This window comes from Tamandua tetradactyla, chromosome 3, assembly GCF_023851605.1.
Source record: "Tamandua tetradactyla isolate mTamTet1 chromosome 3, mTamTet1.pri, whole genome shotgun sequence".
NCBI classification, from domain to species: Eukaryota; Metazoa; Chordata; class Mammalia; order Pilosa; family Myrmecophagidae; genus Tamandua; species Tamandua tetradactyla.
In genome coordinates, this window is record NC_135329.1 from 202765246 (window position 1) to 202782983 (window position 17738).

The window sequence follows — 17738 nt, forward strand, 5'->3', positions numbered from 1 at the left end:
GTGTGTATGTGTGTAATATTTTTGCAATCAGGAGAACTGATGATAAATCAAGAAATAGAGAATCAGGAAAAGTGACTTAGTGATAAATACTATGTGTCCATTGATGAGATTCACAATACAAATAGAAATATAAATAATTACAAAATCACCTAAATTCCCACCACTTAAAGGTACCCAAGGTTAACATGTTGGGAGTATTGCCTTCTCAGTTTCTCTCTGTATACATCTGATAAATTTGGAGCATCCTGACTATGCAGTTTAAAAAAAAAACAAGTTTTATTCACACACCATACAAACCATCCAAAGTGTACAATCAGTGGCTCTTGATATAATCACAAAGTTGTACGTTCATTACAGTCAATCTGGGAGCATTCTCATTGCTCCAAAAAGACAAATCCCACATCCCTTCTCACTATGCCATTTTGTGTCCAGTTTCTCATCTGAATTTACCTGGGAGAGGCTGTGACATTTGTGTATCAGTGAGCTAAGCCAACCACTTGAGTCCAGGGAGCACTTTGCCCTGGTCTGCTGGCACATAACGATACCTGCGTGCCTCAAGTTAATTTATAATTGATATAAAACCACAGCCTGTTTATCATATGAATTGCACTTGTGAGTCTGGTATCTTTAAACATGTTTCAATTGAAATGTTCAAGCCAAATGTTGTTCTTCCCTCCCATACTCTCTGAATTTGGCTCCCATTACCCCAATTAGGAGTAACCTTTCCCATGCCATCTTTTCACAGCACGTGGTAGTTCTGGCATCACACTTGTATCTTGCCCTTATTATCTGTGCACGACTACACAAAGGTATGTCTCCCACACTGGCTGGAAGTGGCCCTGGGAGAGGCCTGTGTCTTGTTTGTCTGTCTGCTCTCTCTTCCTCTTGTCCATTGCTGCCCAAAGGCTGACCCTGGCTCTCAGTAGAGGCTCATTAAATGTTAATTTCTGACCAAGTGTTCTTTCAATTGCATTTAAAGTCCAATCACTGTAGATGGGAGTGTGTGTATATATATATATATATATATATATATATATATATATATATATAGCTATTGATGCCAATGATAGTATCTAATCGTATCTTCTTGCTCACTGTGTCTTATCAGATTCAAAGACACAGAAATTTGAACTTTAGATGATATAACTGTAAATGCATACCTTCTTTATTTATGGAGCAGAACATCACTAATCTTCCAGAGGTCATTTAAGATCATTTTATTTGTAAATATAAACCAACTATTTTAGCACAATAGTAAAGCTGTTTTGGAAATTATTGTAATTATTTTGTTCGGTTGCTAATAGGCTTCCCTATAACCAGTGCTTGTTACTTTTCATATCCATTTTATTTTTGTTCCCTACAAGAAGGAATCTCCAGAGTTATGCCAACAAACTGGAAGAAGATTGAGAAAGGCAAACAAATACAAGCATAAGGGACTAATTTTCTCTAATAGGGAATAAGCATTTAGAGCTAATTTTTTTTTATTTGGCTTCTTTGTTTAATAATAATTTCCTGACTGGCATCTAGCTCCCACAGTTTAGTTGTGATCAGTCAACTCATGAGAGCTTTTAATTTAGAATCTTTCCTTGCTTCTCAAGAAGAGGGAGTAAAAATTGCTTCCTATTAATGATGTTTAATGTATTGCATGTGATTCCAAACTTGTCCATAATTTTTCAAACCTCTATCGTTTGAAATTGCCTGATGGTGAAGCTCAAACTAAATAGCAGATAATTGGTTTTAGTAGAGTTGGAGGCAATCCACATATTTGGCACTTGTTCTGTCTGGGGAGTGAGAAAGCTAAAGGGATGAACCCCTTCACTCCCCCTAAATAGGCTAGTAGTAGCTCTGGCCTCCTTGTTCTCAGTCATAGATTCTCTTCTGATTCACTATTCAAAATAAAGATCTGTATTAAATTAGCCGTAACAAACCTATCCTTTCTAACATTCCCCTCCTAGAGATACGCAGTCATTTCTTTCTTTTTTTTCCCCTTCATCTTTTATTTTACAATCACACACTCTCAGCTTTGGAAAACCTTAAAGTCTCTCAGTTCATCACTCTGTCAACATTTAAAATGTCTCTTCAGGCGGCCTGATATTCTCACAAGCAGTGAGGACAACAAAATCAATAGGCTAAACTCTCAGTCTTGGGGTTTGTTCTTATGAAACTTATTGTTGTGGGGCACACCAAAAGAGAGACCACACAAGTCAAAGCAATTTGCAAGCCAATTAGGAGTCTTTATTAGCCAGCCGGCTGGCGACTGCCTCAGAAACTCAAGAAGGAGGAATCAGAGAGCAGCCTGGAGGAGTTCTCAAGGGGGGCTTATAAAGGTAAAAACCACAAGCGTATCCACAGAAGCAGGAAAAGGACATTACCTTTTTGAGCCACATCTTGGTTTGCAGCTGTAAGCAAGCAATCTTATCTACAGAAGCAGAGAAATGCCGTTTGCTCTTGCACAATACATCCCATTCTTTTAGTTTCTTAACAATGATTATTGTTCAATTTTTAACTCTTGGGAACTTCCCGCCCTGGATCTTGTGACCTTCTTCTTGCTAGGGCCTGATTTATTGCTCCTGACCCCCCACACTTATCCCTGCAAAAGACAAGCTAAGCCTACTTAAAATCAGGCCTAAGAGTCACCCACCGAGAACTTCTTTTGTTGCTCATATGTGGCCTACCTCTCAGCCAACACAGCAAGCAAGCTCACTGCCCTCCCCCTCTCTATGTGGGACATGACTCCCAGGGTGTAAACCTCCCTGGCAACATGGGACAGAGATCCTAGAATGAGCTGGAACTCGGCATCAAGGGATTGAGAAAACCTTCTCGACTGGAAGTGGAAAGAGAGAAATGAGATAAAGTGTCAGTTGCTGGGAGATTTCAAATAGAGTTTGGGAGGTTATCCTGGAGGTTATTCTTACACATTATATAGATATTCCCCTTTTTAGTTTAAGGTATATTAGAGAGGCTAGTGGGAAGTGCCTGAAACTGTAGAACTGTGTTCCAATAGTCATGTTTCTTTAAGATGACTGTATAATGATACAGCTTTCACAAAGTGACTGTGTGATTGTGAAAAGCTTGTTCTGATGCTCCTTTTATCTAGGGTATGGACAGATGAGTAAAAAAAAAAGATTAAAAATAAATAATAGGGTGGGCCACGGTGGCTCAGCAGGCAGAGTTCTCATCTGCCATGCCAGAGACCCCAGTTCAATTCCCAGTGCCTGCCCATGCAAAAATAAATAAATAAATAAAAGGGGGAACAAATGTTAAAATAAATTGGATAGAGGGAAATATTAGCGGTCAATGAGAGGGAGGGGTAAGGGTTATGGTATATATGAGTTTTTTCTTTTTATTTCTTTTTCTGGAGTGATGTAAAGGTACTGAGAAATGGTCATGTGATGAATATACAACTATGTGATAATATTGTGAGCCATTGATTGCACACCAAGTATATAGAATGTCATATGTTAAGAATGTTCATGTTTGTATGTTGATTGGCTTTATTAATAAAAATTTTTTTTTAAATGTCGCTTCACTCAGTTCTCCATAGCTCTTCCTAGGTTAATCTTTCAATCCACTTCCACAATGCTGCAGATAACCTCAGATACCTTTTACTGGCTCTCTGTTGCCCAAGGATAAAGATCAAACTCCTTAGCCTCAACAGTGGGTCTCCAACCAGCCTTTCCACTTAACACTTTACCTACGAAACCAGAATCTGCATTTTAACAGGGCCCAGGGTTTTGTAGGAGCCAAAGTGCTTCTCAGATTTCAGAGAGCACAAAATGTATTTTAAGATGAGCATCACTTGATCATCCCTTATCCCCTAGGATTGTAAAATCCTGTAAAATGGAAAGAAAACGAGTCCCCTGACTTTCAGATTTTGGTGCCAAGGCTCAGAGAGGTGCAGTGATGGATCCAGGATCAGCAAGCTAGTAACTGGTAGCACCTCCTGCGGTAGGGCAATTTCTGTTGCACTGAACAGAAAGAGAGATCAGAAAGCCAGTCTAAGCAGGAAAAATAACAACTGAGAAAAACATTATCTGCAGCAACATGTCACTTCCTCCTGCAAAGATGATAATAGACACAAGTGTTTGTGACATACAGCTGTGCACTTCATAAATGGAAGTATTTGCCAGTGCCAACCTAGAGTACCAAGTGTGCAAGTTGCTATAGTGATTCTATTTATCACGACAGCACAAGAAATGGTATATCTGATCTGCACACAGTGTCGCCATCCTAAGACCTGCTTTGGAAATAAAAGAACTTAATACTTATTGAAAGCCTTTCCTACTTTTTCCAAACAAACAGATAAAAATTACTGCCCTGCTAATTAAGAATTTCATCTTTAGCTGATAAAATTATGATCATCAAGTATATAATACTGAGGATACAAGCCATCCCCAAGAAATAGTATATGATAGGAAGTGCCTTGCTGGTGCATGGGAGATTAAAAATGGCTGAGTGGAGATGAATGAACCTTAAGGACTGTATGTTGAATGAAATGACAGGAACAAAAACACAAATATTATCAAGCCTCAATCATATGGACTAAACTTTAATATAAAAATTCGGTGAACCAAAGTCAAAAGCATGAGTTAGGTTGGGTAAAAAGGTCCTAGAATGTAAGCTCTTACAACAGTCACATGTATTCAGGAGGTGTAACTGTTAATTCTACATTCTGAGATATGGAGCAGTTTGCATATAATATGGTCTTTCCAAGAAACTTTGGGTATCTGTGTTACACCTGAGACTGAGAGTTAGAGCTCTGAAGATATGAAAGTCAGCAGTACCCCATACAGGAACTGTTTAAAAAGTTGAAAGAGTGATCAGACATCGAGTAGAGACATGAATGAAGCAGATCTGGATAGGACTAAGGTATATCAGAAGACTGGTTACAGGATGATATCGTCCATATTTTAAAACTTCAACTTCTCTATGAGACTAAAAGGAAAGATGTTTATTTGGTGCAAAATTTATATTTTGGGTAGCACATTTCCTAATTTAACTTGTCTGGTCAGTGTAGTTGACCACCGTTAAGTACATGGCATCTTGAATAGGGCGTGAGATTTTGTTGGTTTGTCCAGGTTAGTGTGATGCCCTGACAAATCCCAGAGTGATTTGGACAATGAATCAAGAAGTATTTGCAAGGTCCCCTGGGAGGAATGGGGAGAAAAATGGAAATATTCACCTTCCCCATTTGGAGAATTTCTGATATTCGTACAAGCAGTGGGGACAACCAAATCAAAAATCCAAGCCCCCAATCTTACGGTTCACCCCTATGAAACTTATTCCTGCAAAAGATAAGCTAAGCCTACTTAAAATGAGTCCTAACAGGACCCCCAGAGAACCTCTTTAGTTGCTCAGATGTGGCCTCTCTCTCTAAGCCAACACGACAAGCAAACTCACTGCCCTCCCCCTCTCTATGTGGGACATGACTCCCAGGGTTGTAAATCTCCCTGGCAAAGTGGGACAGAAATCCTGGGATAAGCCAGAACCTGGCATCAAGGGATTAAAAAAACCTTGACCAAAAAGGGGAAGAGAGAAGTGAGAAAAAATAGTGTCAGTGGCTGAGAGATTTCAAACAGTCAAGAGGTTATCCTGGAGGTTATTCTTACGCATTGTATAGATAGATACTCCTTTTTAGTTTATGGTGTATTGCAGTGGCTAGAGAAAAGTACCTAAAACTGCAGAGCTGTGTTCCAGTTGCCTTGTTTCTTGAAAATAATTATATAATGATATAACTTTTACAATGTGACTGTGTGATTGTGAAAACCTTGAGACTGATGCTCCTTTTATCTAAGGTATGGACAGAAGAGTAAAAATTATGGATAAAAATAAATAACAGGAGGGACAAAGGTTAAAGTAAATTTGGTAGATGGAAAATACTAGTGGTCAATGAGAGGGAGAGCTAAGGGGTATGGTATTACGAGTTTTTTCTTTGGTATTTTTTTTTCTGGAGTGATACAAATGTTCTAAAAATTCATCATGGTGATGAATACACAACTATGTATTGATGTTGTGAACCATTGATTGTATACCAAGTATAGAATGTTTGTATGTCTGTAGAGTTTTATCAATAAAAATATTTTTTTAAAAAATAGCTGTGTGCTTGTGCTGTAGTAAGGGAGCCTGTGGTCAGCTAAAGACCTCCAGATAGTTCTTTTTCCAACTCAGAACAGTTCCCTTGGGCAGCTGACCTTGAGCATCTCAGGGCTCCAGAGGCCTGGCTAGTTTTTAATTGACCCTGCCATGTAGGTTTTATGTGCTCCCCCCAAATAGGTCTGGCCTTGTGGGTCTCTCCCCACACAGAACTTCTTAAGACCATCTCCTGGCTGAGCTGGGCAGCTGAGTACCAGTGATGTGGGACTTTGCAGTGATAGCAGCAAGCAGTTCAGGGCACCACAGTGACGTCTCTATCAGCCCCTCTCTCTCCTAACCAAACCGCAAATCAGGGACACTCCCGGGTGGTGACGGTGTAGAGTAAGAGCACAGTCTCTGCTGACAGGTAGACCAGAGCTCAAGTTCTACCAGGTGCTGACTGTGTGACCTTGAGCAAGTCACTTATGCCCTTTGAACCTGTTTCCTTGTCTGTAAAATAGGTTAGCTGTGAGGTTTAGAGGAAGCACATGTGGCAGGATTAATGTAGTTCCTGTCACATAGTAGGTGCTCAAGAAATGTTAGCTAAATACTCTTAATTTCTCTGTTGGTTGAGAGACTGGCCCAAATACTCTTGATGTTCCTTGTGATTTATAAAGCTTAACTCCATGAAACGGTAAGTGAATATCTGCTCTGCACCTATCCCCATGCTTGGCAATGTGGGGGGGGTGGGGACTATGAGAGAAGTATAATCAGTACCTAACCCTTCACTTCATTACTGTAGTTATAAGTAGGAATATCATATGTTATGTCTCTTTACAGTTGACTTTCATTTAATTCTAGCAAGAACACCAGAAATTGGTGATGTTCTCATTTAACTAGGAGGCAACAGTGGGACCCACATGCCCACGGTCCATGTAGCTCAACCAGGGTTGAGGGCCCTGTGCCTCTAAAGCCTGGTTTCATTTGTACCTGCCCCCTCCCCCTCATTGTGTGCAGGACAGTGCTTCCCAGACCCTTGGAATTCCATCCTTTCCAGAGGAAAAATGGTTGCTTTCTGCATTCTGCCCATGCAACTACTTCTTCCCTTCTGCAGGTCACATTTGTACCAGGTTGTGTTTCCTATTTTTTCCCACCAAGCCAGCTCCATGGAAATAGAAAGTCCATTTTAAGAAGTGGGTAAACTCACTTTGGCTCAAAAGAAAATAAATAGGCCATATGAAACACAGTTGCTTTTGGATATCACAGAAATTTATATTGAGTGATATTATCATAAATGGTAATACAACAAAGATTTAAGTGTCCATGACAGACCAGGCATCTTTCAACTATTACATATTTAAGTCTTCAACTATAACCATAGGTTAGAGAAAAGGATGCAATTTATTGGATATTTCACATTTTCCCTATGAATCATTAAATATTAAAGCACCATATAATTCAAGCATTTCACCTGTATGTAGCAGTCAGCCTCAGTGGTTTAAAATGCATTATGCAGAGCTTCTGGCAGATAATAACAGTGACAATTTCAGAGTACTGATTTTTAATGTCGATTGTTTTGTTCCCTGCAGAACTTCCTGATCGTCTCCCTGTAGGAAAATTTCATTTTGTGTGTGGCACAGTGTCTTTGAGAGTTGAGATGAAACAGCATCCCCAAAGACATTAAGAATTGACCACATATAAATAATTCTATTCAGTAATATATATATGCCCCTTGAGAATCATAATGTAATTCTATCATGTTAAAAAAACTCAAGAAATATTTTCATATTAAATAGTCTATTTTAAATAGAAGATGCAACCATTATAAATATCTGAGAATTGCTTTGTGCTTAATATATAAGCTAGCTTAATTTTCAATGCAGGAGTAGGTGTTATGGCCCATTTTATAAATGAGAAAAATGAGGCTCAGGGCTTTTGTGTTATGCCCAGGATAACACAGCTGGAAAGGGATAGAGAGGATTCAAACCAGGTTGAATTGACTCCAAAGTTCATGTCTTTCCATTACTCTAACAACCATACCAAATAGAAGTAGCAGTTATCAAATTAGTCTGCTGTGCTGATAGAAATCCAAATCTAATGTAATTTCCTAGAACACAGGATGGTTTGCTTTCTTTTAATTTATAAAAGGCTCAGAATAAAATCTTTGCTGAAATTAAATTTTAGTGGGCCATTCTGTTTATTTTCCTCAGCACTGATAACATGTTTACACACTCTGTAGAGGCAATTTTGTTCTCGGAAGCTTTTAACTCCAGCTGTAATTGGTATTCCCTCATGAATTAAGCCATATCACATTTCAAGGAAGTCTTCTCTCAACCACTACCCTTTCTCAAATCTTAGCATTTCTTAATTCTCAATTTATTGAAAAGTAAGAATCTATTTTTTTTATGATGGCTAAAGCTTATCAACTGATCTTCTGTCAAGAATTATAATAGGAAATTGTGGGTATGCAGACATATTGCCACATTCAAGTATTCTGAAATGAGAAATAGCTTATACATATTACTATTTTGTCGATGAGGACCCCATTGCAGAGGCGAATCTATTGCCTAATGACGCTTGTTGAGTTTCTATTGATGAAAAGAATTGTGTCAGTAAGGTGCTTCGCTCTGTATTAGGCACTAGACAAACCAGGATGAGTAAAGCATGGGTCCTGCCCTCCAGGTGCTTGCATTTAGCAGAGGAATGAAGGAAGTGTGCTGAAACATTGCAGGAGCAGACAGGAAATGGGCAGGCCTCTTCTGGGGGCAAGGGGAGTCAAAGTTCCTTTGAATTAAGTCTTTAGAGATAAGCAGGAGTCTGCCAGGTAAACTGACCTGCGGGAAGGCATCACCAGTAGGAAGAGCAGGAGCTAAAGCAGAGGTAGAAATGCACTGTGATTGTTGGCAGAGCTGCACACAGTTTATAGTGGCGAGAAATATGCCTAGAGGTATGCTGCAGACAGTTCCTTCCTGCTGGAAGTTTCAGCCCGTGTGAGGTCATTTGAACTTCGTAGGCAGTGAAGCCTTGAAAGGATTTTAGGCAAGAGAATAACAAAATCGTGTTTGCATCTTAAGACAGATGACAACTAGAGTTGGAGACTGGAGGCACCAGTCAAGAGATCCCTGCAAAGAGTAAAACGAAAGAGAGAGGCTGTGTGAAGACAGTTGCATTGGAACTGGAGAGGAAGTAGCGATGACAGGGCCTGGACGCTGAAGATCTGGGGAGTGGGAGAGGGGAAGGACTGGGCAGCCACTCATAGTGCGAGGCCCCAACCCCTGGCGGGGATGCAACCAGGAGGGAAGCTTCCCGTCCTCCAGCACACAGGCCAGTGCAATTCCCAGTGCCCAAAGTGCCAACCCAGGCGCTTTCCAGCCAACGAGGTTCTTGGGAGGAAGACTTTGGTGAGGATCATCACCAGAATTGGGTTAGGAGATTAGCTTTAAAACTTTGTTCACCTGGTTTACAGATGAAGGCTATTTCAAAGTACATTGATACATAACCAGGTCAGGAAAATAATGACTTCAATAACTTGATCTTTTATTCCAAGAAGTTATTTTCCCCTTGTTTTGTCCTGTAGATTATTTAAAATACATTTTCAGTATCAGAAAGCAAACTTTTTGCTGCGTTTAAGGAGGGTTCTTACTACATCAGTAGTATTTTGAACAGCCAATATCCTACTTAAACTACCCCAGGTTACCTGTAGAGTAACTTGTCCACTTAATTTAGCCTGCTTTTAAATTTATTTGAAAATTTACTGAGATAATATCCTAATATGAAAGGTAGAGTGTTTAAAGTAATTTAGCAAGGATGATAATTCTTATGTTCCACTTACATTTTTCAATTCTTCCTGCTAATAGACAATGTTTTTGGAATCAGAGAGAAGCATAATTATAAGTAAGGTTGGATTTGGCTTAAATTTCATTTTAAAATGAAATATGTCATAGCACAGTTAAAAATTCAGTAAATGGGACAAGTGAGTTAGGAAATATTCTGCTACATCAAGAAAAAATTTCATTTAAACATGTACATTTTACCAGAAAATACCCTAAAATAATTGGCGACCTGAGCACAGCCCATCACGAGACTCATTTGAAATGTTTCTCACATATAAAAGCTCATTCCTAATCACTGTTTGGTAAGGTTTCTTATAAATAAACACAATTTTAGTTGTGTTTTTCTTCTTTCAATTACTTTTAAGAGCTTTGAAACTAAGCACTAAAATGTATGTCACTCTCCCGTGAGAAGTTTTCTTTAGTTTTCTCTAAAATGACATTTTAGGAGAGGTTCCTAAAAGTTTGCCAACAAGCCTTTTCATTTTTAGGATTAGATCACTGAATTCCCAGCAAAATAGAAAATGCATCTTTTGCGGTTCAGAGAACTACTCAGCATAAATTATAAATTAAAAATTATCCATATATATCTTCTAAACTTTTGTGGAAAACAATGCTAAATGTCAAACCTGCTGCCTTGGTACAATACTGACATAAAATATAAGATTTTTTTCTCATTGGAAAATAGGATGCTCCTGTAAAAACTATTAACAGGAACATAAATTTTAAATTGCAGCGTGTCTTTGTTTCATTTAAAGATAGTGCCATATCTTCCTGGTGGGGTGACCACGGCTTAAATGAATCTTCTTACGTAAGTTTAATTACGTCGGCCCTTAATTTTCTCCCAAGTGTATAACGATAGCTCTCACACCGCCCTGCATGAGGGGCCATAATGTGTCTGGAGAGAAAGTCCATTGCGAGCTGCAAAGCGGCTTTGCAGGCTCTCCTGGGGAGGGGAAGGGGACTTTCGATCAGCACAGCGTGCTGGCCCGAGTAAGCCCCATGGGGCTGCATGCCATTAGCAAATGCACGCACGTGGGGCACGCTGGACCCCAACTGGGAAAAGAGCCTGTTTGGAAGTTCATTGAAATGGGGAGTCATTTTTGTGAATCATAGCCTTAATATTCATTAATAGCTTTTAAGGCTCTTAATCCCTTATTGAATATCTTTTTTCCATAATTGCTAGTTTTCAAAAGGGTTGCCAAAGTAGGCATTTCTCTTCTCTGAAAAATGCAGAACAGAACACAATGTTTTATGTTCATCTGCGGTGTGTTTATGCTAATATCGCATCTCTGGAATACAGCAACTTGGTCCTTCCTGGAATAGTGATTCATTCTGCTTTGAAATGAACTGCAAATGCTGGCAGTGTGGATTTTTTTTTTTTTTTAATCTCTTTGGTCATGGTTTTACCATTATTTAAAGTGCATGAGCAAACAGATTACAGAGGAAATCATTTTGAAATGTTGAGAATCTCCACTTTCTAGTTTTATTTGTTGGCCTATTTCTTTTTCCCTACAAAAATCCAGCACATTTTATTAGAAAATAATGAATTGTTTGAGATGTTATTCACCAATGAAGGAAGATTTCAGTAATGTACGTTGTAATCTATTTGCCTTTATAATTTATTCACCTTCCTGTGAATTAGAATATGTTTTAAATAAAGCCAGCCCCTCCATCATCCTCAAAAAAATAAGAAAACCTCTGCTTCATCTGGAGTGGTGGGTCCAAACAAACCCGTACATGTAGCATGTGCTGAAGCTGTCGAGAAGAAAGGAAGGCATCACAGGGCTGTGGGATGACCATGTTGAAACAGGAGGAACTGCTGAAACTGGAGTCTGGAGTAAGCACCATTACATCTCTCAACACAGCCCGTTCCCCAGAGGAGGGGTCTCTTGGATGGCTGGGTGTCCTCTAGCTCTCCCTCACACAGACTTGGCATCTGCTGATTTTCTGGCGCTGGGCCCGGCTTTCTTTTAAAGTGTCTGGTGATGGTGCAGAGGAAAACTGCAAGTCTGGTTTCACTGTTGTCAGCCAGAAGCTATACTCATTTGCAAAAAAGTGGCAAGTTCCCGGTCGGCCTTGGCATTCAAGGAATGGTGCTGCTCTGAAGTCTGCCAGGCAGCTACCAGGTGACATGAGAGCCTGCCCTCCGCCTTGGTCCCCAGCTCCCGTGTGCTGCCCAGACAACAAAAGGGAATTAGGGCTCAGACACACGCAGACAACCCCAGACCCATTCAGTGACAGCCTGATGTCTGGACCCAATTTTAACACTTTTCCTTAAGTGTGATCTATTGTGGAAAGGAGAGGCAATAGAAATGGTGGGTGTGTGTACAAAATGGAATCAACTGCACTGATGGCAGAATCAAATGCATCGTCTAAATTCTACCAAGGGAATTTATGACCTTAGTTCCTTCTAAGGTCTGTCTGCACAGAGTTCACAGAAATATTGCCCAATCCAAATGGAAAGGTTCTTTTTTACAAAACGGTATGCATGCCAGGATTTGGGGACTCACCATCAGGAATGAATACCCAATCCAGAGACTCCTCCAGGCCGGTGGGCATGGGGGTATGAACTGGTCCTGGCTGTGCACAGCCACTGCCTGGGCAGGGGACTCACACACGGCGCAGCGGCTGATGTACGGGCGGATCTCCTCTTCTGACAGTGGCATCATCGGGAGAGGAGCAGCGCTGGCCAGCCAGTAGGATCTGTCATTTCTCCGGGCATAATGGCACACTTGGTGGACGTTGCAGTAGGCAAAGGGCAGTGTGCTGAACATGGGAAGGCAAGACCCTGCCCGACCTGAGAAGGGAAGCAGAGCTGACCTGGTGTACTGGCTGCCTGTCCTGGTGTGTCCAGTGGCCACACGGAGCCCACGGCACACTCTCTGGTGTATGGAGGCCCTTGCTAAGTCCTGCTGCTTGATGGTGAGAGCACGGTGTGCACCTGACCACCGAGGCCTCCTGGCTGGTCCTCCATGCCAGCCTGCTTGGATTCACCCACTCATCACTCACTTATGAGCCCAGCAATGTGCTCAGAGTTGGAGCAGGAAACACAGCTCTGCCCTCAGGAAGCCCTTGGTCCAGTGGGGGAGATGGTGGACACACAGACAATGAAAATAAAGTGTGACGAGTCCCACAAATGGCCAAATTATGAGGTACCTGGACTTAAGGCTAATAAGTGGTTTTAAATGAAAACCTGAAATAGGAAGATTTAGCCAGAGTTGGAGATGGCAGTGATGACTCTTCAAAGTAGAACATACAGTAGTAGAGAGGGCCAGAGAAACGGAGCATGAGCTCAAAGAACTCGAAGTTCAGTGCGTTGGGGGTGGGGTGGGGGTGGGGGTGGCTGGCTCAGGGATGTCCAGAGGTAAATCAGGCCAGGGGATGCAAGCTTTGTTAGCCAAGTTATGGAGTTTGGATTTTACTCCTGCCAAGCCTTAAGACAGACACTCTGGCTGGACCAGAACAGAAGACGTGAGATTGGCGGTTCAGAGGCCAGGCAAGAAAGAAGCTAATGGCAGAAGGGAGAGGAGCAGAGAAGCAAACAGACTCAAGATAATTAGATGCTATTTCTTGCTTTCCCCTAGGCTCAAAAGGCCATGGCTGCTGTGGCAGGAAAGGGCACAGCTGAGTCCCAGGGAGAGGTGGTGATGACAGGGCAGGAGCTGCCTGCTGAGCCTACTCAAAGCTGGGCCGTGGCCCAGTGGGAGCAGGGCCGGGCTCGCCCCACCCAGCAGCCCTCTGTGTTGGCAGAGCCTTGCTGAGCTCACCACCCCAACCACCACCATCTGGGAATGTGTTTGCCAGCACCAAAGTACTTAAACCCCAGGCTTACAATCAGTCCCCGTGGCTTATAAATCCATTACTGAGAAATGACCAGTAGCAGCAAGGGCTGGCCCCTAAAATAATGTGCTGCAATTTGAAAGCAAGTGTGAAGTAGGACAGGTAGTGGGCGCTGGCACACGCCACACCAGGTGACCATCAGTGTGCTGTTGGCACACCATCAGATAGACACACATGAGAACTGACCACACTCTAGTTAAACAGTCTACACCTGGAAGTCAAAGCTGCATTTTATATCGAGTTCGCTTGGGTTGACCAAGGAAGAATTAATCTGAAGATTAATAATCAAATCATGGGGGTGTAGGTTTAACAGAATTAGCTGAGAACATCACATCACTTGAGCGTGTCGGTTTCCACACACACACGAACACAAACACGCGCACATCACATATATGACTAGTGACCATTAAGATGCGGTAAACCCATAAAAGTAACCTGGAGGTTCTGCTCTGAAGGCAGTGGGCATGGGCCACGGCGCGGCGCACACATACCAAGGTCCTGACTGTGAGCTTTTTCTTGTCCTTCCAGGTACAACAGGCTGTACCCAGCCCAGAGCCTGGGCATGCCCGCGGGGCAGGCGGGTTCTCTGTCTGTCTGGCTGTGGAGAACCAGGAGGAAGCCACTCAGGTCACCAGGGCCAAACCCTTTGGGCCCAGGATCCCCAGTGGGGCCAGGAGAGCCTGGAGAATAAAGGAAACAGTGGAGGCACTTTAGTTGGTCGGTTTAACAAACGTTTCTGAGCATCTTGGCTCCAGAATGTGCAAAGCACCCAAGGAACACGGGAAAGCCCAGCCCAGCCCTGCCCACACCCAGCAGCAGGGCACACAAACACAACTCATTCGCAGCCGCTGTCCCAAGCAGCTTCTAGGGGCCTGGGATCCATTAGCGTAAAAAGAGGAGACGGATGAACACCCCTGCCCTCCCTGAGCTCACATTCTACCGGAGGCAGAGAAATGACAAACAGCAGCATGATAAAAAAGGAGATCATGAAATAGAAGAGAAATGTCAAGTGCTGAGAAGACCCCCTACTAGAACAGGCTGCTGACACAGGCAGCACGAGGGCCCGCAGGCTGGGCCGGGAGCCCGCTCGTCTGAGAAGGGGCTGCTCACAGTCAGTCCCTCCTACCCTCCCTGACCTGTCTCGTGGGTCAGACACACGTCGGTTCCACTCTAAGAAGGCCGTCGGGACCCCTGTGTCCTCTTTTTTTAGGGGAGGGAGGAAGGAGGAAGACCACATTCTAGAATTCTCGTCGGCAGATAAACGCACAGTTGTGCGGAAGGCAGGCCGGGTCTGGCCTCTTTGGCTCCTCTAAGGGGCTGATTTAGTGAAGAAGGTCAGTAGTGACTTTTAATTGCCAAGAGATAAAAATAAAGTTAGACTTTGAAAATTACTTGTTTCTCGAAGATCTGCAAGCTCTCCCTATCTGTGTCATAAACCAAGGCAGCCTGTGGACTGTCTCGGGCCCGCTCATGCATCTCATTCAATCTATCCGAATTTTACGTGTGGAGACGTCGGACTTGAAATGCAGGCCACGCTGGGCCCCATGGCCCCATAACAGCAACTGTCTGAAGCGCGGGCGCAGCTGCTCCCCTGCAGCCTTAAGACTGCAGGCTCTGTTTTGCCCTCTTCCCTCCTGGTCATGACTAGCCTGGCATTGGCGCTCATGCCCCCTACCGGGTGCTCTGTGGTGGGGAGACTGTGTCTTGGGTTCTTTGGGTCCCCAGGGCCTGAAACTGCTGTCACACTGTGCCGCTAGGTTCTATTCTGAAGAGCCACATCTCTGCCCCCACCCCAAACCCACCCTGAGTTATGTTTTCTTAAGAAAGAGCACTGTATTCTGCATAAATCTGTAGATGGCTGTGATAAGATTAAGTGAACTCAGAACACTGGAGGCCAAGAAACGCACCTGCTGTGGAGGGTGAGGTCGCACCCTGCCTCCTTCCCCAAGATCTTCAGCAAAGCCTCTCAAGGATGACCCCACAGCAAATTCCTGACTGCCAGAGCCCTAAGTACCTTAGGAAAGTGACAGTGGAAATGGCTGAGCCCCTTATGATAACCTATATTGGTCTGGGTAAATACTGAACTGGATAGAGAGAATGGACTGGTTTTTATGGTGGTTTAGTATCAATTAGAACAGGAGGGTGCGTTTTATTCCTCTTCCTGTCTGCTTCTGTCTCCCTAATATCAGGTGAGTTGATATCTAAGGCAATTGTCCAAAGATCCAGTTTGGGAATCTGCTTAGAAGGCCAGAGATCTGGTATAGAGTTTTTGGTCTAGAGCAGCAGAGAACAGATAACAAAACAGAAGATCTTTACCTGGTGCTCCAGGGCAGCCGGCCTCTCCCGCATCCCCTTTGTGTCCAGGAGGTCCGGGAGACCCAGGGATGCCATCCTCACCCCTCCGGCCATCTAGCCCACGCTCTCCTTTGCACCCTGCACAGAAGTTCATGACGGTGATGGTGAAAACGATGGAGTCTCCTGCTAGAATTGACTGCCGGGGTTCCATGTGCCAGCGCTGCCCTTCCTGCTTTGACCATGTGGCATTAGCTCATTGAGGTCTCCAGCGACCTGAGGTTGGGATGATTCACTGTCGGCTTTGCAGCTGGGATAAAGGGGTTCCTGAGAAGTCGCTTGCTTAAGGCCAATGAGCTGCTTAAGGGCAGAGACGGGATCTGAAGCCTGGCCAGGGAGATGCTGAGAGAGAGCTTTTCACGTTTTATGTTCTCGTGTATTTGACTCATTTTTTTTTATGTTGACTATTCATGGCTTTTATAATTAAACATTATCCTTAGCAATAAGAAAAAACCTAGATGGCAGAACGAGCAAAATTTAATAGGATTCAGATGGGGATCAATTAAATTGACAACAAGATAAGAGCAACATGAAAGAAAAGCTTCTGATGGAGTGTTTGCGATGTGCTCGGCACCACGTGGACCCCTTACGTGGATGAGCCGCTCGGCCTTCGCAGCAGCCGTGGGACTGGGTGCCAGTTCCCCCAACGGGAAAATGGGGGCTCAGAAAAGCCGTGGAGCCCATCATGTGTACAGAGGACGCTTGGGCCCAGAGACTGCTTGGCACCCCCCCAGGCCGTGGTTCTGGGCAACCTGTAGGGCAGGGACAGCTGCAGGAGAGAGCCCGGGTGTGCTCCCGGGGGGCCCAACAAGCTGGGGCCCTTGGCAGCACTCACAGGAATGCTGGAGGTTGCTTTTGGTAAAGACATGACTTCATTAGCCACAGCCTCCCTTTGGTCAGGTGGCAGGCACAGTCATTGCCTTTGGGGGACTTAATGACCACGAGCCCAATTCTCTGAATTGGAACTTGTTAGAAGTGCAATCTCAGACCCCTCCCCACACCTGGCAAATCAGAAACACAGGGGGTGGGGCCCAGCAATCTTCGTAACCATTCTTCCAGGTTCTGCTGCTCCAAAGAACTGCTTTGAGTGTTCCCTACTGCCTCTCCCTACCCACCCCCCAAGCTAAGCAACCCTGTTACACATGCCCCCATTCCTTTTGTTAACACTGCACATACCTGTACTGACTTGGTCAGGATTAATTTATTTCTAGCAGAGCAACTGGCACCCAAGCAACCAATAAATAATTCATGAATGTGGTGGTTAAATAAATTATGGCACAATCATCTAATGCAATATTCTGCAGCCTCTTCAGATAACATTGTAGGAAAATATGTAATGACAGGAGCAACAGCATTTAAGAAGAGCAGTTTGCAAAGGAGAATGAATAGGAGGATCCCTTTTTAAAAATGTGCAGAGGAAGGCTGGAAAGAAATACAGACAGTTGTACTTTTTATGTTGTGTTAAGTTTGTTTACTTTTTAAACTTTTGTAATAAGGACCATATTTTCTCACTTACCAGGTGACTTCTCCCTGAGCTGATGCCTCCATCTCCTATCACACTACATGGATAGTAATCCTGCCCCCCAGGGGACATCTGGCAATGCTTGGAGATACTGTTGATTGTCACTGGCACCTCGTGGT

At 43.3% G+C, this 17738-nt stretch overlaps 1 protein-coding gene across 11 annotated transcripts in view; it reads right to left on the reverse strand.

Moving 5' to 3' along the window:
* The window catches only part of COL4A4 (collagen type IV alpha 4 chain), a 185819-nt gene that overhangs the window by 36620 nt on the left and 131461 nt on the right, over positions 1 to 17738 (reverse strand). For 8 of the 11 annotated variants that reach the window (XM_077155305.1, XM_077155307.1, XM_077155306.1 and 5 more), the window contains 4 exons: positions 16062 to 16178; positions 14237 to 14425; positions 12416 to 12702; positions 7220 to 12077 (listed from right to left, as the gene is read on the reverse strand). The exons of 2 other annotated variants lie outside the window; for them this stretch is intronic. In XM_077155305.1, the coding sequence (XP_077011420.1) occupies positions 11814 to 12077; positions 12416 to 12702; positions 14237 to 14425; positions 16062 to 16178 (857 nt within the window). In that variant the 3' untranslated portion in view covers positions 7220 to 11813. Of the gene's footprint in view, positions 1 to 7219; positions 12078 to 12415; positions 12703 to 14236; positions 14426 to 16061; positions 16179 to 16231; positions 16314 to 17738 lie in introns of those variants that run through there. One more of the 11 variants, XM_077155310.1, reaches the window with a different exon arrangement.